The 26,797-nt window shown below is 40.2% G+C and overlaps 1 protein-coding gene and 1 pseudogene across 1 annotated transcript in view; one reads left to right on the forward strand and one right to left on the reverse strand.

The window, feature by feature from the left end:
- The window catches only part of Pde3b (phosphodiesterase 3B), a 129,436-nt gene extending 114,412 nt beyond the window's left edge, over positions 1 to 15,024 (reverse strand). The window contains exon 1 of the mRNA XM_021167016.3: positions 13,785 to 15,024. Coding sequence (XP_021022675.1) covers positions 13,785 to 14,705 — 921 coding nt within the window. The 5' untranslated portion in view covers positions 14,706 to 15,024. The remainder of the gene's footprint in view (positions 1 to 13,784) is intronic.
- LOC147002870 (uncharacterized) lies at positions 14,830 to 22,805 on the forward strand (annotated as a pseudogene).
- Positions 22,806 to 26,797: the final 3,992 nt, after the last annotated feature.

Consider the following 26,797-nt stretch of genomic DNA (forward strand, 5'->3'; position numbering starts at 1 on the left):
CCACCTGAGCAGTGAAAGAAAAGGCAGGATTTGTATGCACAGAGTTGTGGAACAGCCTTAGCTCCAGGGTGCAGAAGGAGATGGGATAGATCCTGTCCCCAGCTGATCTCTGTGCGCTCCTGGCAGGTCCTGCTTTAGACAGTTATTAGAGGGAAAGTGGTGATCTCGCCTCTGGGCTTAGCAGTGGGAGCACTCCTGGGAGACCAGCTCTCTCTCGTGGGATTTACTTGCAGAAGTTTATGGGACAGCCTTAGCTCCAGAGCACGGATAGAGACCAGACTGATCCTGTCACCAGCTGCTCTGCTATTCTTGTGCCCTGTGCACTCCTGGTGAGTCAAAATTGGACATAGTACTACCAGAGAACCCAGCTCTACCACTCCTGGGCATATACCCAAAAGATGCTCCAACATATAACAAGGACACATGCTTTAAGACCATGTTTTAAGACCAGCCTTATTTATAATACCCAGAAGCTGAAAAGAACCCACATGTCCTCCATACAGAGGAATAGATACAGAAAATGTAGTACATTTACACAATGGAGTACTACTCAGCTATTAAAAACAATGACTTCATGAAAATCTTAGGCAAGTGGATGGAATTAGAAAATATCATCCTGAGTGAGGTAACTCAATCGCAAAAGAACACACATGGTATACACTCACTGATAAGTGGATATTAGCTTAAAAGCTCGGAATACCCAAGATATAATTCAGACCACGTGAAGCTCAAGAAGGAAGACCAAAGGGTGGATGCTTCAGACCTTCTTAGAAGGGGGACCAAAATACTCATGAGAGGAGACAAAGTGTGGAGCAGAGACTGAAGGAAAGGCCATCCAGAGACTGTTCCACCTGGGGATCCATCCCATATACAGTCACCAAACCCAGATATTATTGTGGATGCCAAGAAGTGCTCTCTTACAGGAGCCTGATATAGCTGTCTCCTGAGAGGCTCTGCCAGAGCCTGGCAAATAAAGAGACGGATGTTCACAGCCAACCATTGGACTGAGTTAGAGAAAGGACTGAAGGAGTTGAAGGGAATTGCAACCCCATAGAAAGAACACCAATATCAACTAACCAGACCCCCAAGAGCTCCCAGGGACTAAACCACCAACAAAAGAGTAACAGAGGATGGCCTTGTCAGACATCGATGGGAGGAGAAAGGCTCCATGCCCCAGTATAGGGAAATGCCAGGGCAAGGACATGGGAGTGGGTGGGTAGGTAGGTGAGCACCCTCATAGAAGCAGGGGGAAGGAGGATGGGATAGGGGGTTTCCAGAGGGGAAACCGGAAAAGGAGATAACATTTGAAATGTAAACAAATAAAATATCCAATAAAATAAAATTAAAAAAAAAGAAAGGAGAGACAAAGTAAATGCTTATTAAACAAATGAAAATTAAAAAGTGAGAATTCCAGAATTATGTTTTCCTAGCTCCTTAATCTCATCACAGTTCAATTTGTGAATTGTAAATGTGACTTTTAAGCTCAGTGGGTACAATATGAGACTCTTAATGTCAAGGTTGTGAGCTCAGGTCCCATCTGGATGCCAAATATAAACGTAATTGTCATCTCAGAGGCTTACTGTTGAATAAGTTCACCCTTTCTAGTTCTTTCTGATCTCTAGCTGGCTGGTTCAACTCAACTGTTCTGGCTCCAGCTCCTCTCCAAGCTGAATGATTCAATCTGGCTTCTCTCAGCTTCTCACTGAATTGTTCTGCTTAGCCTCAAACTAACTCTGGCAATCTGTTCTTGTCTTATAGCTACTTCTTATTCTCTGGCTTTAACTGCCTCAACTCCACTGCACTGCACTCACTGCTCTGACTCCCACTGACCATCTCTCCCTGAGGTGCTCTTATTAAATAGCTTCACTTTCCTGTGCTGTTTACGTGAGTTGGGCATATCCTATATCTAATTCACTCTGTCGATTCTTTCTCTCTCTCTCTCTCTTTTTTTTTTTTGTTTTTGTTTGTTTGTTTGTTTTTTGAGACAGGGTTTCTCTGTATAGCCCTGACTGTCCTGGAACTCACTTTGAAGACCAGGCTGGCCTCGAACTCAGATATCCGCCTGCCTCTGCCTCCCAAGTGCTGGGATCAAAGGCGTGCACCACCAAGCCCGGCCTGTCAAATCTTTCTGATTCATCATTTTGTCTGTCCCTCAATTAGATGTCACTTTCAATCATGGCTGCTTCCTTCAACAAATTAATTTTACCTTAAAGGTGTGTGCTACTGGTGTATCTGTATTCCAGTCAGAGGAGTTAAAGGTGTATGGCAGGTCTACATTCCAGCCAGATCACACAAACCTAGAAAGACTCTGGATATGATCAGAGCAGCCCTGTTGCTATATTAAAATTCCTCTACAACGGATTAAGTTTGAGCATTCCTTCAGCAACTACTATACATTCTTGGATTTGTCCAGATAACCTTCTACTATTTCTGAGTACAGAAAAGTACAGATACATAAACTTGCCATAGAGTTAGATCCCAATAAACATATCAGAATGTTCATTAACATACCTATTGGCAAAAAAGATATCTGAGAGATATTTTGGTTGAATTTAATAAAAGTATCATATTGCCAAAAGGAATCAATATAACATTCTAAGCTTACATTTGGGGATTCTTGATTTTTACTTACTTATTGTGTATGTCAGAGTACAGGCTCTCATGTGCCATGTACACATGCAAGGCTCAAAGGAAAACTTCCAGAAAGGCTCTCACCTACCATTTTGTCAGGGTATGTTCTTGCAAGGCATGGGCTCCAGACACAAAATATGTCCAAAACTGCACTTGAACCATCCCCCTGAGTTGGGCCCGACTTTGAAGATCCTTGTGAAGTTGATAATGAAAACTAACCAGTACAAACACCAAATTAGTAACTTATGATACTTGCAATAATAATAGTAATAAATTAGGAAGAAGGATGAGACTTTTAACCTATGCTTAAGAAACCACAAATCTCTTTTTTAATTAGGTATTTTCTTCATTTACATTTCAAATGTTATCCCAAAAGTCCCCCATACCCTTCCCCGCTACTCCCCTACCCACCCACTCCCACTTCTTGGCCCTGGTGTTCCCCTGTACTGAGGCATATAAAGTTTGCAAGACCAAGGGGCCTCTCTTCCCAATGATGGCTGACTAGGCCATCTTCTGCTACATATGCAGCTAGAGACACGAGCTCCAAGGGGTACTGGTTAGTTCATATTGTTATTCCACCCCTTTAGCTCCTTGGGTACTTTCTCTAGCTCCTCCACTGGGGGCCCTGTGTTCCATCCAATAGCTGACTGTGAGCATCCACTTCTGTGTTTGCCAGGCACCGGCATAGCCTCACAAGAGACAGCTATATCAGGGTCCTTTCAGTAAAATCTTGCTGGCGTATGCAATGGTGTCAGCGTTTGGAGGCTGATTATGGGATGGATCTCTGGGTGTGGCAGTCTCTAGATGGTCCGTCCTTTCATCTCAGCTCCAAACTTTGTCTCTGTAACTCCTTCCATGGGTGATTGTTCCCAATTCTAAGAAGGGGCACAGTGCCCACTCTTTGGTCTTCGTTCTTCTTGAGTTTCATGTAAGAAACCACAAATCTGATGGTGACAACCGTGGCATACCTAACTAAAACTGCAAAGTAACAGTACTTTAACAATATTTTAGGCACTATGCACTATTTTTTAAAAGAACAGTCTAAGTATCAATATGCAGAGATAAAGGTAAAAAGGAAAAATTATTTAAGATAGTTCAAGCCACTATTATCTCTCACTTGGACAACTGCAACAGCCTTTTATCTTGCTACCTTCATAATAGCTACTGTCAACAAACAGCCCATAAATATGCCAGAACAGCTTTTCTAAAATATAAACTATATCATGAATTGTCTTGTGACTTTTCATTAGGATTCAATTATAAAGAAATGCAAACATTAACATGGTCTACAAGGCACTCTGAGATCCTGTTACCTCTCCTACACTCCCTAGACACTCAAGTTTTCTTCCTAACACCAAAGCATGCCATGCTATTTCCCACCATGAAGCCTTTGCTTTTGCCACTCTTCTGCCCAGTCGAGTGTTCCCCTACGTGACAGTTCTTGATCAACATTCATGCGCCAGTTAAAAGGTCATCTCTTCAGAGAGGCTTTCCCTGACAGTTACACTTGAAAACGACACACCTATACCTCCACAAGCCCAGGCCTTAGTGTTCCTTTGTCCACTATTATGCTCTATTTTCTCCATGCATCACAGTGCCCAAACTACCTCAAGTTATCTCACTGTACTTTTCCCAGAATTTTTAGCATACTATTAGAGCAGAAACTTACATGCAGCAAAACTTGGCACATTTTCCATGCACAATACTGTTAAACACAGAAAGGCAGAAATAGCTATTATTACATAACTTGGTGGGTAGAGGCAAGAGGACCAGAAATTCAAGATCATCCTTGGCTATACATCAAGTTCAAGGCCAGTCTAGGCTACATGAACTCTATCTCAAAAAAACAAGTAAAAGAAAGATGACATTTAAACTGTATTGTTGGGAGAAGGTCAAAATTAGCTTATCAGGAAGTACAAGGAGAAGTGAGGAGAAGGAAATCAAACATGGTCCATATGCTTCAACTTTCATAGACTTGAAGAATAAAGTAACAGACAGTTATAGTTGGGAGGTTACCTCAAGATTTTGTCAGGGCCTGAAGAGATTGGTCAGCAGTTAAGAGCACTGGCTACTCTTCCAGAGGACTATGGTTCAATTCCCAGCACTACAACAGCACACAATTGTCTATAACTTCAGTTCCAGGGGATCTGATATTTGTCTAATTCCTATCAATTTGAAGCATGTATACACCTTAAAACATTTAGTCTTTCCTTGAACATTCCCTGATACCCAAACCATTACCTCATAAGCTAACCTGCCTGTAATTCAGAAAACAAGCTTTAAAACAATCATAGAAGTAACATAGAAAAATAATATAAGGCTACCACTTGTAGAAAATAGTATGTTAGATAGAATTCAGTAGTTCTACTTCTGAGAATATGCCCTAAAGAACTGATGACAGAAACTCAAGCAACCACATTTTTTTTTTTTTTTTTTTTTTTTTTTTGGTTTTTCGAGACAGGGTTTCTCTGTGTAGCCCTGGCTGTCCTGGCACTCACTTTGTAGACCAGGCTGGCCTCGAACTCAGAAATCTGCCTGCCTCTGCCTCCCGAGTGCTGGGATTAAAGGCATGCGCCACCATGCCCGGCTAAGCAACCACATTTAAAAACACTATTACTCACAAAAGCTAGAAGGTGGAAGCATGCTAGTCGCTAGTCTAGTACATATCCCCAAATGAATGTATTAAATAAAGTTGACATACATTTAGAATGTTATTTAGTCACATAAAGGAAATTCTAAGACATGTTGCAACATATGTAGATATCATTATGCCAAGTGAAATAGCCAGTCACAAAAAGTCAACTATTGTTCACTAAATTTATCTAATGTTCCTAGAGTAATCAAATGCAGAGACATCAAGGGAAATGGTGGGTTTTGGGGACCTGACAAAATAAAGGACAAGATAGCTATTAGTTTAGCGTGTATGGGATACTACTCAGTTTTGGAAGATTAAAAAAAATTCTATAGATAAATGGTGGTTGATGCCTACACAGCTAAGTGAATGTACTTACTGTGAATGAACTGCGCGCACACACACACACACACACAAACTGATAATAAAATTATGCATATGTGACCTCAAGTTAAGTTTAAAAATAAGTACATATGTTTGTAAAGATACACACACATTGAGGCCCTCCTGTGATTATATGTCTTCATGGGAGACTTATTTAACCCTTCTTGACTCCCTTGTACCAAGATCAAGCTAAGAATATAATCATGATGGCCATATTTAACTTGCATACCAGCAGGGTGTGGTGGTGCACGCCTTTAATCAAAGCACTTGGGAGGCAGAGGCAGGCAGATTTCTGAGTTCGAGGCCAGCCTGGTCTACAAAGTGAGTTCCAGGACAGCCACGGCTATACAGAGGAACCCTGTCTCGGAAAAAAAAAAAAAAAATTGCATACCTTTACATTGGAACAAGTAGCATTTTTAATGGTCCTCACTTTCAGCAGACCTAAGCTTTGTATTCTAGCACAGCACACATAGCAGAAGTAAATATCTAAGGTGTTTGAAGATGGTAGAAACTCTTCAAGTGAAAGCTGACTTCAATGTCTGATAACCTCACAGGCTTCCTACTTTGATTTCTTTGAACATAACTTAAGTCTTATGGGTTTTGTTTTTGTTTTTTTTCATTTTGGTAGGGCTAGAGATCAAACCCAGGAGCTCACATATCCAAGGCAATTGCTCTACAGTTGAGCTATATATCCAGTCATAATATTTTCTTGTCATGTCACCATAGTTTTACAAATTTTTACCAAAGGTATTTTTAAATGTTTGACTTCTAGCTTGTGTCAACTGGTAGTTCTTTAATATGTGGCTGTGTGTATGTGCAGGGGTACAGATGTGTGCTCTGTGAATACTAGAGGACAACCTCTGGTGTCATCTTCAAAACCATCATCCACCTCCTACATAATATGGCATCTCATTACCTTGAAGCTTGCCAATCAGGCTAGACTGGCTCAACAGAAAGCCCTAGGAATCCTCCTGTCTTCACATCCATAGCAATGGGATCATAAACATGCATCTCCATAATCAGGCTCTTTAAATGAGTTCTGGATATCAAACTCAGGTCCTCATGCTCGTAAAGCAAGCACTTTAATGACTAAGCTATCTCTCCAGTCCCTTCGGCTTTACTGATCAAGCTGTCTCATCTGCCCCTTTAACTGGGGTATTTCTCAGAGGAATGTTCTACACTAGAAATAGTATACTTATCATCTTATAGAATTTTCTACATATAAGGTAAGTAATTTGAATAAATTTATCACTTTTGTTTGTAGCTGTAGGAGCCCAATACTTACTTAGTTCACAGCATTGTTAAGCACTTTAGAGTCATTCTATCATATTATAATAACCTCTTTTCTAAGCCTAGGTAAAATTTATTGCCTCTATTACTGTTATAATATTGTTATGATACATTTTATTATTAATGTATTAATATATGTAATAATAATATCATATTATTACTGATATTAGCATTTCTGGTGGAGAACTTAATGTCTGTTTTGGGTGTTAGTATTGCCTAGCTACTGAATGCTTAACACTCTTACCTGATTTCATAAGGGTCTATCTTATATGACTTTTCAGAGTCTAGGTAGGTGAAAAAAAAATCACTTATTTTTGTAATTAGAATGGAGACTTTTAAAACTTACTTGTAAAACATAGAGGTAAAAATTGTAATTCGTTTTTATTTGCATTATATCAAGGAACTTCCTTTGACATTGAAGCTCAACTGCTGCATACTTCTTGGAGGTTTTCTAAACTGTGCAGTGGGTTGGTTCTCCCTTGAATGACAGTCTCATGATACCTAGCTCATACCTGTATCACATCACTTACCATATCAAATGGTGATTTTTATATATATCTTCTATTATTAATGTGTTATCTCCTTGAAATACTTTGTACTCATCATTTTAGAATCTTCAAGGTTTGGCATATCCAAAATGTCAAGTCATAACTATGTTATAAAACAGTCTTCAGAAGGAACCAAGCCTGGCAGCATCTTGGTCTTAATCTTCTAGCCTCAAGAAATATAAGTCTATTTCAATTCTTTAAACTGCCAGGTTTTTGGTGCTTCACTGCTATAGCTCTAGCAAACTAGGACATTCCAGTAACAAAATAAGACATAAACAAGGCAAGCCATACAGGAAGAAAATCTGGCTGACTACACGTCTCACTGACCTAACTGGAGGGGTTGGCAGGGATTCACTATTTCCTGAGGAAATCTATCTTTTTGCCTTTCCCAGCTTCTTTCCCAGCTAGCTTTCCCTGGTTTATGATTCTTAAAACATCAGAGCTAGCAGAGGCAGATTAGCTGAATCCTAACCCCAGCACCATGTCCACTGCCCCATCTCCTCTGATCTCTTCCATCTCTAGTCTCCTTTGTAAAGACCTGTGTTATTCAGTGGGCCAACTCAGATAATCCTGGATCATCTCACCATTGCAAAATTCTTAACTTGATCTCATTTGTAAAGTTCCCGATGCTACACATATCAGGTAACATAGAAACTCAAGGAATGAGAACAGATATCTTTGGGGTATTTACTCTACTTATAGAGAGTAAAGCTGAATAAACATGCTATGCAACCCAACAAATTCTAATTCTATATACATATAATTGTAACAGGAGATATTAACAAGAATTTTCATAGTAGAGCCCTACTAGCACTATTCATGCTAGCAAAAAAAAAACTGAAAAACACCCAAGAGTCTACAAGCAATAAAAGGAATAGGTAAATTTACTCCGTCCAGAAAATGAAATAATACACAATACTAAAAAGTGAACTACAAGTACTCACTTCAACATGAATGTATCTCAGAAATTGTCAAACACAATGTAAGGTTATAGATGAATGCATCCAGTATATTTCTATTTATCTAAAGTTAAAAGGTAAGCAAGATTACTGCTATTATTTAGGTGTACATTCATAGAGGGATATAAAGTTAAGCAAGAGAATGAACAAAGTGTGAGTAACACCTGAGGGAGAAGAATGTGATGAAAAGGAGGATGAGGAGCAAAGAGCTTTCAAAGGAGCCAAGCAGCAACTATGTTACCTGTTTGGTTTGGTTTCCCTCAATCCATTTAAATATACGAATATATTGAGTCCTTTGTGGAAGATATTTCTAGTTAAAATTTTCAAATATAATTAAATAAATTTAAGATGTGATGAATGCAAGTTATATAAAATATATGTAACAAAGAACTAGTCAAACATATAGGTGATCAAAAAAAAAAAAAAGAAACCTGTAAAGATAGAGAATACCTTCTAGGAAAATTAATGCTGATAAGGAAGTTCTAGGTTACAGAAGAAGGGATTAAAAAAAAAAATCATTGGGAGAAACAGTCTCTGACCCAAGGTCTACCAAAATAACCAGCTTCTAACCAAGACCTAAGTTAGCCTAGATCTGCTTGTACATAACAAGTGAACACCAGCTCAATGTTATAAACCGTCAAGAACTGCCCACAGACAGACTCCAGCTCCCCAAGGTTTTGTTTAGCTAGCACGTTGTTCAGTTTGTTTTGTTTAAATGAAATGCCTCCTGGCACCGCAGTTCACTTCTATTCTTCCCACTCTCCTCATCGCCGCTCTTTTTCCAAGAGATATTGCAAAGCTGGCCTTGATGGCACCTGAGCTTGAGACTAACTGCACCCTGACAAGTCAGGTACATAACATAAATTTCATCTTCAATATTATCATGGACTGTGATTTTCGAAGACTCCCAGCTAATTCTCCCTCACCTGTCTCTCCCAATAGTTCTCGCTGTGTATAACTAAGGACACTGTTCTTTATCACATAATTGAAAATACCAGGAAAATTAATTACAGCAACTTTAGAAAACTGTGACTGCAGGTAGCTGGGATCTTTTTGAAAAGTACAGGTGGAATAGAAATGAGTTCTAGGTCTCATTTTCACAATATCTTAAAGCTTAATTTGAACCCAATTCTTTCATTCTCCTGAGGTTCAGTTTCTCTCCCTTTCTCTCTTTAGGTAATGAGACTTCAACTAAACTCTACATTTCTCCAATGTCATCTATACAAACATTTACATTAAGTTTTTCAGTACGGGCAGATTCTCCCTGCTCCGGAAGGGATGTAGAAAGCCTAAAGTGTGTTCGAGGGAAACAAGCTGACCCATTGAAAAGGAAAGGGGAAAGAGAATGAGAGATGAGCTGAATCACTGGGCAAGTCAGCCTCAGAACAATGAAAACAAACTTCACAGCTTTACCTGTGGGTGCCTTTCACTCAGTATAAAAACATGTTACAGAAATGTTACTATCCAACAAAATTAAAATATTCTGTCACATAGCCAACTCTTATTCTTAAATGTGGACAACTCTGCAACAGTAGAGATCTAGTAACAAATTTCAACAAAAAACTAAAATGCTCACTAAAGCTATGAAATAAATTTCAAAACTATAAAAATATTTTTGTAAAACCTACAGTGAGGAATTACTTGAGGACATTAAGTAATCACATTTTAAAATCTCCTTTTTTAAGTCTTCACATTACATATGTGCACTCTTTTTATCAAATAAAATTAACACTTTAAATAGTATTTATGATCATGAAGGCCACAGGATTTTTAAATATTTACCTAACCATTTAGAAAGCACTTGGTATTTTAGGTATAGGAAAATAACACACCAACTTCCATTTCCCAAGCCTCACATGTAAGTAATCACACAGGCAATGACAGCGTTGCAAAGCTGGCCATTACACTGTAAAATATACAATACACATGAGAGATGAGAGAATGAGAGATGAGCTGAATCACTGGGCAAGTCAGCCTCAGAACAATGAAAACAAACTTCACAGCTTTACCTGTGGGTGCCTTTCATAGCTTTCATAACATTATTTTTTGCTTGATCTAATTTTTTAATTAGGTGTCTTCTTCATTTACATTTCAGATGCTATCCCCAAAGCCCCCTATAGTCTCCCCCAGACCTGCTCCCCCACCCACCCACTCCTGCTTCCTGGCCCTGGCATTGCCCTGTACTGGGGCATATGATCTTCCCAAGACCAAGGGCCTCTCTTCCCAATGATGGCGGACTAGGCCATCCTCTGCTACATATGCAATAGAGACACAGCTCTGGGGGTACTGCATAACATTTTTTTAAACTTCCTCTTAGTTCCAGCCTGCTCCTGGCACACTGTAAACTTACTGCTTCTTTCATTAACCCACACAAAAAAAGTCAGCAGAAACTAGATTTTAACCTTAAATTCCTAGGTATGTTTTGAAAAGAGGGTCTTAATTAAGAACTCACACACACACACACACACACATATGTGTGTGTGTGTGTGTATATATATATATATATAATATTTATATATTATAAATATAATTTATAAATATTTTATAATCATTACATTATTTTAGTACATTACCTAAAATTTAAAAAGTCAAAAAATACTCTAACTCTATCCTCACATAAATAAAATCATTCATGTTGATTTTCATTTTCAAGTATCTTCAAAAATGTTAAGACATTTAAATTCCAGAAAATATTTCAACAATTTTATCACAGGATTTAAAGTTTTCCTCAAAAAAAAAATGTAGATTTGTTTATTTTCCCCAATTATACTTTGAAAAATACATAGGATAGCAGTAATAACCTTCAACATTAAAATAAAACTTTTTAAAATTATTCATTTGTGACTCCATATACCTTTATTTATATACTATGGGAAGCATAAAATTGCTGAATAAAATTAATTTAGAATCAGCAGGTATTATAGGATTCAACTACAGGTACACAGGCACAGAGTTCACTGATAGGTCCAAAGTTAAACAGGTAGGCCAAGAGTTGATCCTTTAGCCTCTCTGCCTCTGAATCCAGACCATTTTCTCTTATGTCAAGTTTCACCTAAAGTCTTGTCACTTTCTGAAACAAGAAAAATGTTCTTACAATTATCATATACAACACTTCAACAATTAGAAAGCCATTTAATCTTCTATTTAAAGTACTGATTTCTTAACTTTCTAACATAATACACATCCTTTCTAACATAATACAAATCCTCTATGTTATGTTTATGCATAAACAAAAAAATCTTGTACTAAAATCTTTGCTGGGTTAAAAATATCTTTATCTAGAAATACCCAAATGGTATCATTTCAGAGCACTGACCAGTATAAACAACCATGTATCCTCTGAACTATTAGCACATTCTTTAAGATGCTCAAATGTTTCTAACTGAAGAGAAGAATCTGAGTAAGGGTCTTCTACTCTAAGAAAATATGCTGTCTTTACAAACATAAATTGTATTTTCTTCCAATACAAATAATAACTGACATTACCTGGAATAATACTGCCCTGAAGGCTAGGAAAAAGTGCTTCAACAGCAAGAAAACCACACTAGGAAAAGAAGACTATAATTTTTCAATTTACAATAGAACAGACCTAACTATTCATGACTAACCAATAGATTGCAACCAAAATATTTAAACTGTACTATTTCCCTGAAAGCCCTCGACAAAATAGCAAAATTATGCTAAAGGACTCTTCCAATGGTAAAAGTGCAATCTAGTCACATAAAAGTCAAATTTATTCCAATCTATGAAAATAGCTGATACCAGCTGATAGCCAATTTTCTATCAACAAGTTTTCACTTGATAAACATTTTTCTAAATATTGTCCCTTATTACTTGTAGTAAACTGAGAAAACAAAAGGTATAACTGGTTTGTTTGTTTTTCCTAGCATCTAGCCAAAAAATAACAGAGCCTAAGAGTGGCCTATAAAGCAAAGCAAAGTGATACATTCAGGACTAGGAGACAGGAAGACCCCTCAGGTCAAGACCCACCCAAGATAGTCAGACAAGAATATACAGCAAGACACTGTCTCAAAACAGAAAAGGGCACAGCAGGAAAATGTTGCTCGTGCTATATACAGATCAGTGTTTAGTAGGCCATAAAAATCAATGTAGCGAGTCAGATTATTTTGAAGGGAACACATGAGATGAGAGACCAGTGCCTCAAAAGTGTTAAGGACAAGAAACAAAAGTTTCTTGTCTTCTGGGTCACAGTATGAAAAAATATCTCTAATCAGCAAAATCTTACTCCTAAGGATATACAGTCCTCCATAAAGTTCCTACAGTTACCCTCTAAGTTGCAGAGAACACACCTCTAAGAACTGACAAATCTAATCAGACCCTAACACTACCACTTTTTTAGCCCTAGATCTTCTGTTTGCCTGAACACATGTCTGTCTAATCCAATGTTAATGTTACCCAACCAAACATAGTTCTTGGAAAGATCTGACACAATAAATGTAAAGGGTTTGCCCTCGGTAAATGCTCAATAGAGCAGCTATACTTAAAGGATCTCTTGGTAGTATAGACCAGGTGGATCTCCCAACGCAATACAGATACAAGTTCATCCCCTCATGATGATTTCAATGCCTTTAAAAGCAAAATATGAAAGCCTATGGGGGTTGGGGAGGAAATGTTTTGGGCATCTTTCCACACATTACTAAGTTTAAAGGTTAAATTGCTAAAACTTTCTCCTAATTATGCAAGAAATACAAAGCCCAAATAACAATGCCCACGAGTTAGTCTGTAGTCTGTAAAAACATTTTTAATTGTATTAGTATATACTGCTGTCTATTAATCTAAACCAAGTCTCAATTCCAAGGCTCATTTCTGTTCTTTGAACTATGAAAACACTCATTTGTCCTCCCACATCACCACTTGCAATGAGCCCGAACTGTCAAAAAAATCTGCATACACACTTTTATTCTAAAGGCAGCTTGTCAACTCCGGGCAAGCATCCTCAGGTTAATAGCAAACAGGTAAACTGTACCCAAATGCTATATGTAGGAGCTTAGTGTGTCCAAAGTGGGAGTAGTGAAATCTATTGGACCTCAAGTCGGTCACCTCATTCTTGAAAACTCTCCTCCTGAAGAGTGAATGATTTCATTTTCACTCACTGGTAAAAAGCCACTGGCTTCTGCGTTTTTTGATGAGCCCCTCATACTGGGGCAGCCCTTCCAGCGCAGACCACAGGTTGCTGCCCCTTGCTTTCCACTGAGCGAGCCCACGCGCTTTCGCAGCTGCGCTCCTGCGCCGGGGACACGCAAGCGGTCCACTCGCGCTCCGCTCCTCTCCTCCACCCCGCGCTCCTCTTCCCAGACCATGCCCGCCCAAGAACCCTACCTGTTCTCGGGAAATACAAGGCAACGACGGTCTCCTGAACATCTTGCCACTGCCATAGTAACCGGCTGCGCTTTCTCCCAGCGACACGCAGCTGGACCTCCTCCGGGGTCTGATCACAGGCACTTTTTCCTCCGCGGTACTCGCCGTGCGCGGCAGAGGAGAGGCTCCCCGGACGTGAAAGAAGTGGTCCAAGCCCAGGGCCAGCAGGCATCCCGCGCCCCCGACCAGGCACGACAGCAGAGGCCTGAGCGCGGGCGGCAGAGCCCCGAGGCCGGAGAAGGACACCCACCACACCAGGCCGGCGAAGAGCAGCACCAGGACGCCGTGCCGCAGCCTCACGCGGGGCGCGAGCGTCAGCAGCCCCACGCAGCTCAGCACCAGGCAGAGCCGGCCCGCCGCCGCCGCCGGCTCCCCGCGCAGCCACGACCACCACTGCCACGCCGCGAAGTCGCCCAGGTAGCAGCAGGCGGGCAGCGCCAGCAGCCACCAGGAGCCGGCGCCGCGACCCGGGCCGCGCTGCGCGCGCGTCAGGAAGCAGGTGAGGAAGAAGAAGGCACAGGCGATGCTGAAGAGCGGGCTGAGGCTGAGCGAGCAGGCGCTCAGCAGCGTCCGGAGCCCGGCGGCCGCGGCCGCCCAGCGCTCGGGCCTCGCGCCCAGCAGCGCGGCCAGGACAAAGGCGGCCAGGACGCCGAGCGAGAGGCGTGCCCCGGCGCGGAGCGAGGCCGCCGGCGGCTCCACGTTGCAGAAGCGGCAGAGGTGGAAGAAGAAGCTGCGCGGAGGGTCCTGCCGCAGCGGGCTCACGCAGCTCTTCACGTAGCCGTTGCGCAGGCTCTCGGGGGGCGAGGCGGTCGAGGCTGGCGGCGGCGGCGGCGGCGGGGACCTCATGGCTGGCGCGTCCCGCTCGCGCTCGTCTTTCCTCATGGCCCCGGGCCGCCGGGGGGCCGCTGGCGCTTGCCTACCCCGCGCCGCCCTCCGCGTTCTGGGCGCCCCGAGCTTCGCAGAGCGGTCACGGCTGCGCCCGCCGCCGCCGCCGCCGCCCGGGATCCCCGGCGCGCGGGCTGAGGGACGGCGGCGTCCGCCTCATGCCCGCTACTGAGAGCGGCGAGAAGGGCTTCTTGGTGTCCCGGGACCGCCGCGGACGCCTCTTCCCTTTTCCCTCAAGCGCGGCTCGGGACGGGAGACGGCAGTGTCGCCTCCCAGCTCCCGCGCGCTGCAACAGTTACCTCACGGCCGCAGCCTGGCCCGTTGGGCGCGCGATCGGGCGCTCCTCCCCCGCGGCTGCCCCTGCCGGGCGCGCGCCCCGCCGGCGGCCCCGCGCGCTCCCGTGGCTCGGCCGGTCGCCACTGGGCGGCCGCCGCCCGCGTCTGGATGCGCATCCGGGACCCCGCGGGGGAGCGCGCGCCCACGGCCCGGCTGGTCGCTCCAGTGAGACAGCCGTCGCGTCAGGCTGCCAGACTTGGACCCCTCGGGGAGCGCGCGCGGGCCACCGAGAGCTCCACTGCTGAAGTCGGAACCCCTACCCCCGGACTGCCACAGAGCGGTGAGCTCTTTGGCAGATGGGAGGGACTGATCACAGTCCTGAGACGCCCCGAAGCGCAGTCCCCTTTGAGGTAAGTCACATACAAGACCCACTCAGGTCACTGCGAGGTCTTGGGGAGACGTGGACCCCAAGGGCAGTGCCTAGTGAGGTGAGAGCTCATGGTGTGCCCTCAGACTGTGTGAATGGAGACATGAAGCTGGAAGCTCAGCCAACACTGAGGCCAGACCAGGATGAAGAAACTCAACTCTGTCAGTCACATCTGGCTTCCAGGGCAAGGGAGATTTGGGGCCGAGCAGCAGGCCTTGAATCCCTTCAGGGGCTCAAGGGAGGAGGACCCCTGGAGAGTGCCCTCTGATAGCAAGCACGTCTTGCTGAAGAACCCTTTTCAGTGAGGCTAAGAACTAATATCCAGTCCTGTGTTTGGCATCCTTGCCAGACATGCACTGTTTCACACCCCTATCACTCCACCCCAGCATAGACCTGCTGTCCCAAAGGTTCTTTCCAAGTGAGAGACTTGTTCTGTGCAATGGTGTGTTCTGTGGGGAAAGGAGGGAAGGGAGTCCCACAGTCCTAATACCACTCATCAACTTGAATGGGGTTGGCCTTGAAAGAAGCCAATTATGTTTTCTGTGAAAGACCTGTGAAACTGGTACACTAGGAAAGACAAAAGTAGAAGTGATATTAGCAAAGATAGGCGTAAAGGTTGGAGGAAAGAACTTTGCTGAATGAAAGGGATTGCCCTGGAATCCAACCAGTCATAACTGCCTTAGAAAGTGTAAACTGTTTCCCTCCACTGAAACTCCCTTCAACCTCATGACAGGCCTGCTTTTCTTAAAAAGCTAATTCCACATTTTTCCAGGGAGATGAGAAACTTTACTGTTTGGTAAATCCCACAAACAGACCTATTTTTCCCCAATTAATCTCAGCCCACAGCCATGACCTAAAGCAGACCATTTTCATATATAGTCATAATTCACACACATAATAGAAATCACTGAAGAATTAACACAAAAATTTGACAAATGTGAGGAAAGACCAGAATTTCCTTGGCTTTTTTATGTGTTAGATAAAGAAAAAATATTTAATGGAGTGTTCTAATGGTTACCCAAATGTCCTAAATGATAAAAATTCACTGAATCTTTTTTCCACTAGACATGAAAAGAGGGAACTCATTTTAGCTAAACTCAACAAGTATCTTTTAAATCCTGTACATAAAATCATCACAGACCACACACACACACACACACACACACACACAATCAATTGAAGACTAAATAGGAAACTTGACCTACATATTTTGAGTTCGTATAGAAGAGCATGACAAAACAAGTATCACCATTACTAAAATACCATTTTAGGTCATTGTTTTAAAATAAAAACTTATAAAACAAGTTAAAGTTATTATATTATTATTTTAAATCTGAGCTTGTCATCTGAGATAAAATAGACATGTTAATGAAAAGAGTAGTGGGCTAGACTATTAGTGGTTTTAAAAAGCTACAGTGTCTGTGTGCCAAAACCATAGAGGTATCTTTAGGATTCATCTTTCAAATTGATACAAGCAACTTTTGAATTATTTGTACACCCCCACAAATTAACCAAAATTTCATTGTTCATAAATGAAGAGGACAGTACAAAGGACTGTTGCCTGGAAAATAGAATTCAAAGCCACTTTTATAAATCTGCTTTGCTTTGCAGTTCTTTAAACATCTTTTAGCTGTTGTCAAGATTTTTCTCAAAAGCCCATAGACAGAACACATCCCTCTGTACACCAACTCAGAGCCTGAGGATTCTGAAATAAAATGTAAGGATTGTGACAAGACAATCAGAAGTTTACTTAACAAAAAGAATGAGCTAGCTATGTTTATAATAACTCCCTTCTCTATTTATAGTCTCTGTCAAAGATTACGAAGCTGCATTTCTTAGAGGGCAAATTAATTATTCTTCTACCAAACTTAAACAACTAATAGATTTCCTTAGTTCTCATCTTCAAGTTCAAGAACATATGACTGTTATATGTTGTGACAGAGACCTACTATATACACTTAACTTCTCTTCTACTCTTAGAGTACTTCTCTTAGCACTCTATCCCAGCCTTATTTTACCCAAGTTGGCCTTGATCCTTGTCTCTCAACTATCTTCCCTTTTAAGTTTAATTAGTGGTATGGAATCCTGGTGCTTACCGCTCATTCTGAAGCAATTCATCCCCCTACCATATTATATTTTTTTAATAACAGGTCTTTGTCAAGTTCCAAATACCCAGAGTTGCCACTTGTAGTTTAATACAAAGGGTAAGAATTCTGTTCTGTATCCCTTAAGGGAGAACCTATATGAATAAGCCACTAATATTTCCATTAAGTCTGGAGGAACCTGTCCTGCTCTTTTCAGTCTCAGGGCCTAAAACTGACCCTAAAAACTAGTTTAGTGCCTTAAGAACACTTTTATCATTGACAGATGTTATCTCACTACAAGCCATTGTTTCCCTTATAGCACCATTTGAAACATCCCAGCACTAGGGTCTATCCAACTATTAAAATACCTTCTGCATCTGAACTCTCTGGTGCTAGTCATTGATGCATCAAAAATGGTTCTTAGTAAAGCCAAAAGACAAAGAGATCTCATGCTTAGCCTCAACCATTTTCCCTCCCACCATACCTTCTAGTAACTAATTCCCCACCCTTTTGACTTGTATTTTCAACTGTTTGGGGGAGGTAGGATTTTTTCCTAACTCTTAAATCCAGAAGTAAAGAAAATCCATTTCTAGAGCAATATTCTCAGAAATTTCTTTCAAAAATCTAATTGTTTTCAACGAATCTTGGCTGCTGAACCTATGCTTCCTTACAATTATGGAACCATGTAAGTAGAAGAAAATAGGACATAAAACTAAGCAAGGCATGGGACTCTCATCTTTATTCTCAAACAAAAGACAACTGAGAATCTGACAGCTAAGAGAAGTCAGGCATGGTGGTACATGACCGTTATCCCAGCATTCAGGAAGCTGAGGCAAGAGGTCTAGGGCAACCTAGGCCATATGGGAAGACCCTAATGCAAAACACCAAAAGAAGGGAAAGGAAGGAAGAAAGTGGGAGGAATGGGAAAACAGGAGACAAGGAGAGAAGAAATTGAGAGACCTTGCAAAGAGAATATTTGAAAATCATAGTTGAAAGTAATAACATACAGTAGGAACAGTATTAAAAACCCGACACAATTGCTGATGCCAAGAAGTGCTTGCTGGCAGAGTCTCCCCACAAAAGCTCCCAGGGACTAAACTACCAACCAAAGAGTATACATGAAGGATCCATGGCTCCAGCTACATATGTAGCAGAGGATTGCCTTATCTGGTATCAATGGGAGGGAACCGCTTGGTACTGTGGAGGCTTGATGCCTCAGCATAGAGGGATGCTAGAGGGGTGAGGTGGGAGTAGGTGGGTGAATGGAGGAGCACCCTCATAGAAGCAGAGAGGAAGGGGAATGAGGTGGGAGGTTGCAGAGGGGAGACCGGGAAAGGAGACATTTGAAATGTAAATAAATAAAATAACCAATAAACAATCTTTTAAGCTAGTAAATATTATATCTCTCTGGGAAAATGTGGAATTAGCAAAATAAAATGCAAATGATGGGCTGCTTTTTGTTTTTGTTTGGGTTTCTTTTGTCTCTCTTCAGAGGCCTGGCTAATCTCTGGTCCTCAGACAGCAACCACTTTATGTGTTCCCCAGCCCCTTACTTACTCTTAATTCAAGTATCTATTTACAGAATACTTACTATACTATATTCAAAAACAAACAGACTATAAACAGTTTTTCTCAGCTCCCTCAGAACTTCTGCTATCTCTAGGAAAAAGGGAGTATGCATATAAATTATTTAAAATACAACATAACACATTAAAAACTTAGTTAAAAGTATTCACAACTATTAAAGAAAAAAATTATCCTCTTCAGAATGCCCCCACTATATCTCATGCTGTCACTATCTCTCCTTATGATAGTTCTCGCCCTACTTTTGTAATCTGTGTACTTTAATTCTTTCGCTTCTTTCACTCCTCCTGTAGCACCCTTCTCCACAAACATTTAATATCCTGTCATTAATAAATGCACTTTTATTAAGTACCTGTTCCCTGATAACAAAGATGTTGTAATGATAATGATCCATAGTCTAGTGGAACATAGAAGAATAAAAATAACTACTAAAGATGATAGGAATAGAATCTTTGATGGAGAGTTAAATTATGGTTTTTGCACTTGGAAAGGCCAGAGCAAGAGTACCTACCTGCCTAGACTGTCACAGGAATACCATGTGAGGAGTGAGGATATGGGACCAAGTGAAAGAAGTCACACCTGGATCAGTATTGAAAAGTGAACAGAAGTTACCTAAGTAAACTGGGGGTGGGAGTGTGGAAGGGGAGAATCTGGACAAAGGAACAAGCAAGTACAAAATTCTGTACTGATGTAACCCTAGTGTATTTGGTTAACTCTAAACATGCCATACCTATAAGATATATTGTGGCCAAAAATAATAATAATAATAATAATAATAATAAAGTATGTACTAGGTATGAGGGGCATAGAGATGATGCTATGCTATGTGGAACTGGAGTTAACAATACTATTTGTTAAATATTTATGCTGTTGCTGCATATATTTACCTGGCTACCTCTAAAATATACTATTCAAGTACAATAATTCTCTTATTCAAACTTAGCAACTTAGCTCAGTCTCCTAACCAGCTGTCTTCATCCTGTAGCAAGTAATCAGACATTTCCCAAGTTATTTATGTTACTCAAAGCACTTTTTACAAATCCGACTTTCAGTTACATGTTCTGATGTTGTTTTTGTTTTTTTAAGTTTGCAAAAAATATACACTTATGTTTATTTATAGTATGAACTAAATTCTTATGAGAAATGTAGGTGGTTATTTAAATTTAATTCAAGTGATGATGCCTAGATTTCTTTCACTATAAAAGACTATATTCTAATATTTTAATTTTATTTGAAATTTTTCTTTTTTTCTAATTGTCAAAACAATAATTATGTCTATGCCAAAAATTCACTGCTATGAGTATTAAAAATATAACAACTCAAATCTCTTCACTATTCATCTGAAATTTCCTGGATTTTTGTTGTTGTTGGATTGTTGTTGTTGTTGTTGTTTTATACCCAAAAGCTCAAACTTGAACAATAAACAGCAATACAGACTCTTTCCAAGTTTTCCTGTTCCCTTCTTAGACAAGCAGTAGTTTCTTCAAGTCTGGCTATACCAGCAGATCTGAAGAATCACAGCCATGATGGTGGCAGCCTACCGTTGACATTGAACTTGTGGTTAATTGTGGAGTTCTGCCACAAAACCACCTCACTACCACAAGCTGGATAGTTGCCCAGGAGAGTGACAAACTGCCAGGCAGAGCAATCTCTGGGAGGCAGCAAGAGCAAAATGCATTTGACACCAGAAAGCAGTCATTTCTGGATCCCAAACAGAGCTAGCAATGGAGCACACCAAGAAAAATTTAGGAATCGGCTTGTTCTGCTAAACTTGCTTAAACTTTATTCATGCTGTTTACAAGAGAAACTCAAGAGAATTTACAAATAAATTCTTAGATATATTATCTAGTATCATTAATAAATGTAAATTCTTTATAAATTAATGGGGTGGCGTTGAAAATAAAATTATAATCATATTACTCTAAACTGCTAAATAAACCACCTACACATGATCATTGCAAATAGAAGCAAATTGTGTGTGTGTGTGTGTGTGTGTGTGTGACACTAAGATGCATACAGCAGCACAGGAGCTCTGGGAATTTATTGGAAAGTATCATGATGTGAATAAAGAACACTCACTGTCAGTCTGATCTAGTTACCACTTTGTAGCTCCATGACCTTGGAGCTTATTGATGTCTCATGTTATGTACTTCATCTATAAAATGCCTATGATCTTGGAGTTTTTATTATATTAAATTATATTACATATTTAAGGTAAATAAGTGTATAGATGCCCCGTGTATATATGCATATGCATGTGTGTGTGTGTGTGTATTTATTTTTCTTACAATTACCCTACTTTTTACCTCCCATATCTCTTCAGGGCTTCCCATAATTCTTCTAATTCTGAGTTTTACAAAAGAGATCTCTAGATCTCAGCATTTGTTCAACTCTTTCTCAAAGCTTACTTTCAACTGAATTTTATTCCATTTCTTTGTTCTCCTAACTCCATCATCATATGGATAAATTAACAGCCCTCATTCATCACAAAGCAAATGATACAGAGTTTTAGAACCCTAATGACTAAAACTGCAAAATTAATACATGGAATAGGTATATATTATTAGTTAGATAGATTGATTGATTGATTGATTGATTGATTGATTGATTGATTGATTTTGGTTTTTTGAAGCAATGTTTCTCTATGTAGCCCTGGATTTCTGGGAATTCTGTAGACCAGGCTGGTCTTAAACTCACAAATATCTACCTGCCTTTCCCTCCTGAGCCCTGGGATTACAGATGCAACAATACCACCCCACTACCCTATTCTTGTAGGCCTGTGGAAATTTATACTATAAAAAAAATATGTTGATTTAGGGTCTATTCAAGATAACAGGGAGAAACAGAAAAAAAAATCTGATATTAACAATCCATTTCATCTATAATAACATTAAACATCCTCAAGACTAGGAAATAGTTGTGCTTTTCAGAAGTTTATTCATTCATTAGCATGTACCAGGCACTATTTAGACACTAAAGTTACAAATCTGTTTAAACAAATTACAGCCTCTTCCCTCAGTTTAGTAGAGGGAAAATATGTAAACAAGTGCAGCATAATGTGAAATGCTCTGAGTTCTTAGTACAGCTTGGAACAAAGAGGAGTTCTCAGACAAAAAGATGCTAACCTGATTACTGAAGAATAAATAAAGGTTTCCCAATTGTATAAGAAGAAAGACAAGAATCCAGACAAAGAGCAGGATGTGCAGAGGCATGAGGGCTGTCACAGGAAATTCAGGGACTGTAGGCAGATGGTATGATTTGGGGTAGAAGAAAAGTGGATGTGGGAAGAAAAAAATGCAAAATAGAAATATGGAGACCAAATGTGGGAAACCCTTTGGATCACTGAGAAGTCTGAACAACTTGATTGTATGGATAGTAGGATCTGTTGAAGGTTCTAAAGCAGAAGTAAGGCATGATTTATTTTAATTGTGCACTTTAAAATCAATACCAGTACTGCATAAGGACAGTTTGGAAGAATGTGAGACCAAAGTCAAGAGAACCATTTAAGAAACAATTATAATGAGTCTGACCAATTCCAAATTATTCAAATGGGTACTGTAAACTAGAAAATACTATGAACTAGTAAATATCATCCTGAGTGAAGTAACCCAGACACACAAAAAAATACATGGTATGTACTTACTGACAAGTGGATATTAGCCCAAAACTCAGAATACCTACGATATAACCCACTAACCATATGGAGCTTAGGAAGAAGGAAGACCAAAGTATGGATGCTTCAACCCTACATGGAAGGGAGAACAAAATAATCACAGGAGGTAGAGTGAGTGAGGGACCTGGGAGGGAGGGGAGAGAAGAAAAAGGGGGGAGGGATCAGGTATTGGAAGGGACAGAGAGAAGTACAGAGGGTCAAGAAATCAAATAGAAATGTATAGCAATGGGAGAGGGGAACTGGAGGTAGCCACTAGAGTGTCCCAGATGCCAGGGAAACAAGAGGGCTCCCAGGACCCAACAGGGATGACTTTAGCCAAAATACACAACAAAGAGGAGATAGAACCTATAGAGACCACCTCCAGTAAATAGGCACAGCCCCCAGTTAAAGGATGGGGCTACCCACCCATCTCAAAATTGTTAACCCAGAAATGTTCATGTCCAAATGAAAGACAAGGGACAAAAAAAAAAAAAAAAAGGAGCAGAGACTGAAGGAAAGGCCATTCAGAAACTGCCTTCACCTAAGGATCCATCCCATCTGCAGACACCAAATCCTGGCACTATTGCTGATGCCAAGAAGCACATGCTGACAGGAGCCTGGTATGGCTGATCCCTGAGAAGTTCTACCAGCACCTGACCAATACAGATGCAGATACTCACAGCCAACCATTGGACTAAGCCTGTGGACCCCAATGGAAGAGCTAGGGGAAAGAGTGAAGAAGATGAAGGGGGTTGCAACCATATAGGAAGAACAATATCAACTAACCAGACCACCCAGAGCTCCCAGAGACTAAATTACCAACCAAAGGGTATACATGGAGAGATCCTTGGCTTCAGATACATATGTAGCAGAGGATGGCCTTATCTGACATCAATGGGAAGGGATGTGGAGCCTTGTTCCTGTGGAGCATAGGGGGATGCTAGAGCAGTGAAGTAGTAGTGGAGCACTATCATAGAGGCAAAGGGGAGGGAGGAGAAGGGGGATGAAATGGGGGGGGGGGAGTTGTGGAGGGATAATAGGGAAGGGGAATATCATTTGAAATGTAAACAAAATAATAATAATAAAGAAGAAGAAAATTGTTTTGGTCTAGCTTAGGTGACCATAATAATTTTAAAGGCATTAATGAGGATAAAAAAATCAGAGGAATAACTTAACAATAAAGATTGCAGGTTTCATTTTAAACAGGTTGAAAACAAAGGAAATGTTCCTTGCTTCAGATATATAAATCTGAAACTCAAGGCAATTTGTATTAGAGAGGCAGATTGAAACCCTATAGTATATAGGTAGAATGGGTGGAGCAAAGATTTGTTTTGTTTTGTTTTGTTTTGTTTTGTTTTGTTTTGTTTTGTTTTGTTTAACCCCGAGTAACACCAACAAGAAGGGATGGATGTGAAACAAAAGGATGACTATGGAGGAAAAACTCTAAAAAGAACCAGGCAACAAAAGTGCTGCAAATCAACATGAGGAAGGTTTGAAAGAGAAAAAAAGATGAGGACAGGAAAGTATCCACCAGGACTATTATGTGAATCAGCACTTGCATTTGTACAAGAAAAGGCATTGGCAGTGACTGAAGGAAAGGATGAATACTTACGTTGGCATTAGCAAAACAAAAAAAGGCTTAATTCTAAGCAGTTACCCTGAAGATAACATTTTTAGTAATCTTTCATTTTTATTGTCGTTGTTGTTAGTTTTGGCCTCACAAGCTTAATTAGATGGCTTAGTGTGATATAATACTAAGTTGATACATCTCTGTTTTCCGGCTATACAAAGAAACTGTTTGCTAAGCATGGTGGCATACTCCATGTACTCTAAATCCCAGTTACTGATGAGGCTAAATCAGGAGTACTACAGTCTCAAGACCAGACTGATCAACTCAGAGAGATTCTGCTCAAAATAAAACTTTTTTTTTTTCAAAACAGGATTTCTCTGTATAGCCCTGGCTGTACTGGAACTCACTCTGTAGACCAGGCTGGCCTCGAACTCAGAAATCCGCCTGCTTCTGCCTCCCGAGTGCTAGGATTAAAGGCGTGCGCCACCACTGCCCAGCCAAAATTTTTGCAAAGAAAGTTTGAGGGTACAAGTAGACAATAGTATGCTGGCTTTGTGCTTCTTGACTCATATGCATGAGGGCCTGAGCTCAAGCCCAAGACCATGAATGAGCTTGGCAGATTTCTCTAAATGGCATAGCTACAGTCTTTAATATATTTTTATAAGTAAATTCTATAAATTAACACTAATTTTATAGTCATATTTATGACTTGGAATGCAAAAAAATACGACTATAGTCTGCATAATACAAAATCAAGTAGGAATCCCCAACAGATCGGAACGTTTTTCAATTGAACAATTATCCATCCAGCTTCAAAGAGTCAGGCAATATGATCCTGATTTTTTTTTTCATGTACTCCTTTGAAGTCAATGACATGTTTCCTTTTTTTTTTTTTTTTTTTTTTTTTTTAAGACTCAGATGAGATCGTTTAGTCTTGCTCAATGTTCTTTGCTTAAAAACACTATGTTTTCATCAGCTCTGGTAACAGCAGACAGCCAACTAGATCTACTAATTAAAAGAAAAATATATATTTGTACATTTAGAGAATTTTTTAATGTTTGATTAGACAATTCAGACAAAACCAAGGGTCTTTTATGTCCTTTCCTTGCTGAGTAACCAGGATTAGTTGTAGTGCTTCAGTTTTAACCTAGCATCAGTCTTCACTCAAATTATGCTTGGAGTGTTACCAGTGACAACTCTCTAGCCTGGTTTGGTGCTTTAGAAACTGTATTAAATATAAGTGCAAACTGAAAAATAACAACTCTTACATAAATTCAAGGTTTTAATACTGTATTAGGAGGATGTTTAATCATGTTTGAAAGGATGACTACCATCTACTTTAATATGAACATGACTTTAAACAAATAAATAATACATCACAAGCATGGCTGGCTTTGATCCTTAGCAACTCCCGTTTTTACAGGTGAAAAGGTTTACATCAGATTTCCCCCCATAATAACCTCTCAAATGTTGTCAGTACCAGCAACCACTCTCTTTAAACAAATACCAGCCAACAAGGAAACCATGAGGTTTTATTGTGCTATAAAATAGAACAGACATTTCTAAACCTTGGTAGGAATGATCCTGACTCAATTTGTACTAAAAATAGTTTCAAAATAAATGGTGGGCTCCAAGTTGCTGTAACAATTAAAATTCCTTCATCCTTCCTGAGTCTTGCTCTCAAGTTCTATTCTAGAACCACCTTTCAGAAAATATCTCCAGCCACATATTCACAAATAGAATAAAGTTCACATTCATTTTGTTTCCCAGGATATAAGAATAGAGAAAAGTGTTAGCTTCAGTTCCCTACATACATTCACATTTATCAAAATTCTGTTTTCAATTTTCTAGCACACTATTGACCCCTACTTCTGAAATGCTTTTCATTATCATGATCATAAAATGCCTCAGTTTATCAAATACAACATCACTTTGAAAAAAAGTCACATATCCTTTTATTACAGGAAGCAAATGTATGTATTTGTTGGGATGAGATCAGCTATAAATAGCCACATACAGAAATATATTACAAGATGGATTGCCCCAAAAGACAGATTGCAATGAGAGTCAGAAACTGTTCTATGAAGTAACTCTCAGAGGTACAACACTTGCCAGGTGTGTATAAGACTCTTCTACACACATTTAAAATGTGTTTTCAAGGAATGAATATCATTTAGGTGCAAGAGAAAATGGTGTAAATTTGAAGAAAATATTTATGAAAGCATTGATTCAATATAAAGTTGGAGAATGATAAAAATAAAAAAAATACAACAATATTCTGAGTCCCTTAATCTACTTAATGATTCTCACAATATTTGGTTAATAACCTTTATCTTTTTTTTTTGTTTTGTTTTTTTCGAGACAGGGTTTCTCTGTGTAGCCCTGGCTGTCCTGGCACTCACTTTGTAGACCAGGCTGGCCTCGAACTCAGAAATCTGCCTGCCTCTGCCTCCCGAGTGCTGGGATTAAAGGCGTGCGCCACCACGCCCGGCTAAT

This window comes from Mus caroli, unplaced genomic scaffold (assembly GCF_978045245.1).
Source record: "Mus caroli unplaced genomic scaffold, Mus_caroli_1 scaffold_8, whole genome shotgun sequence".
NCBI lineage: Eukaryota > Metazoa > Chordata > Mammalia > Rodentia > Muridae > Mus > Mus caroli.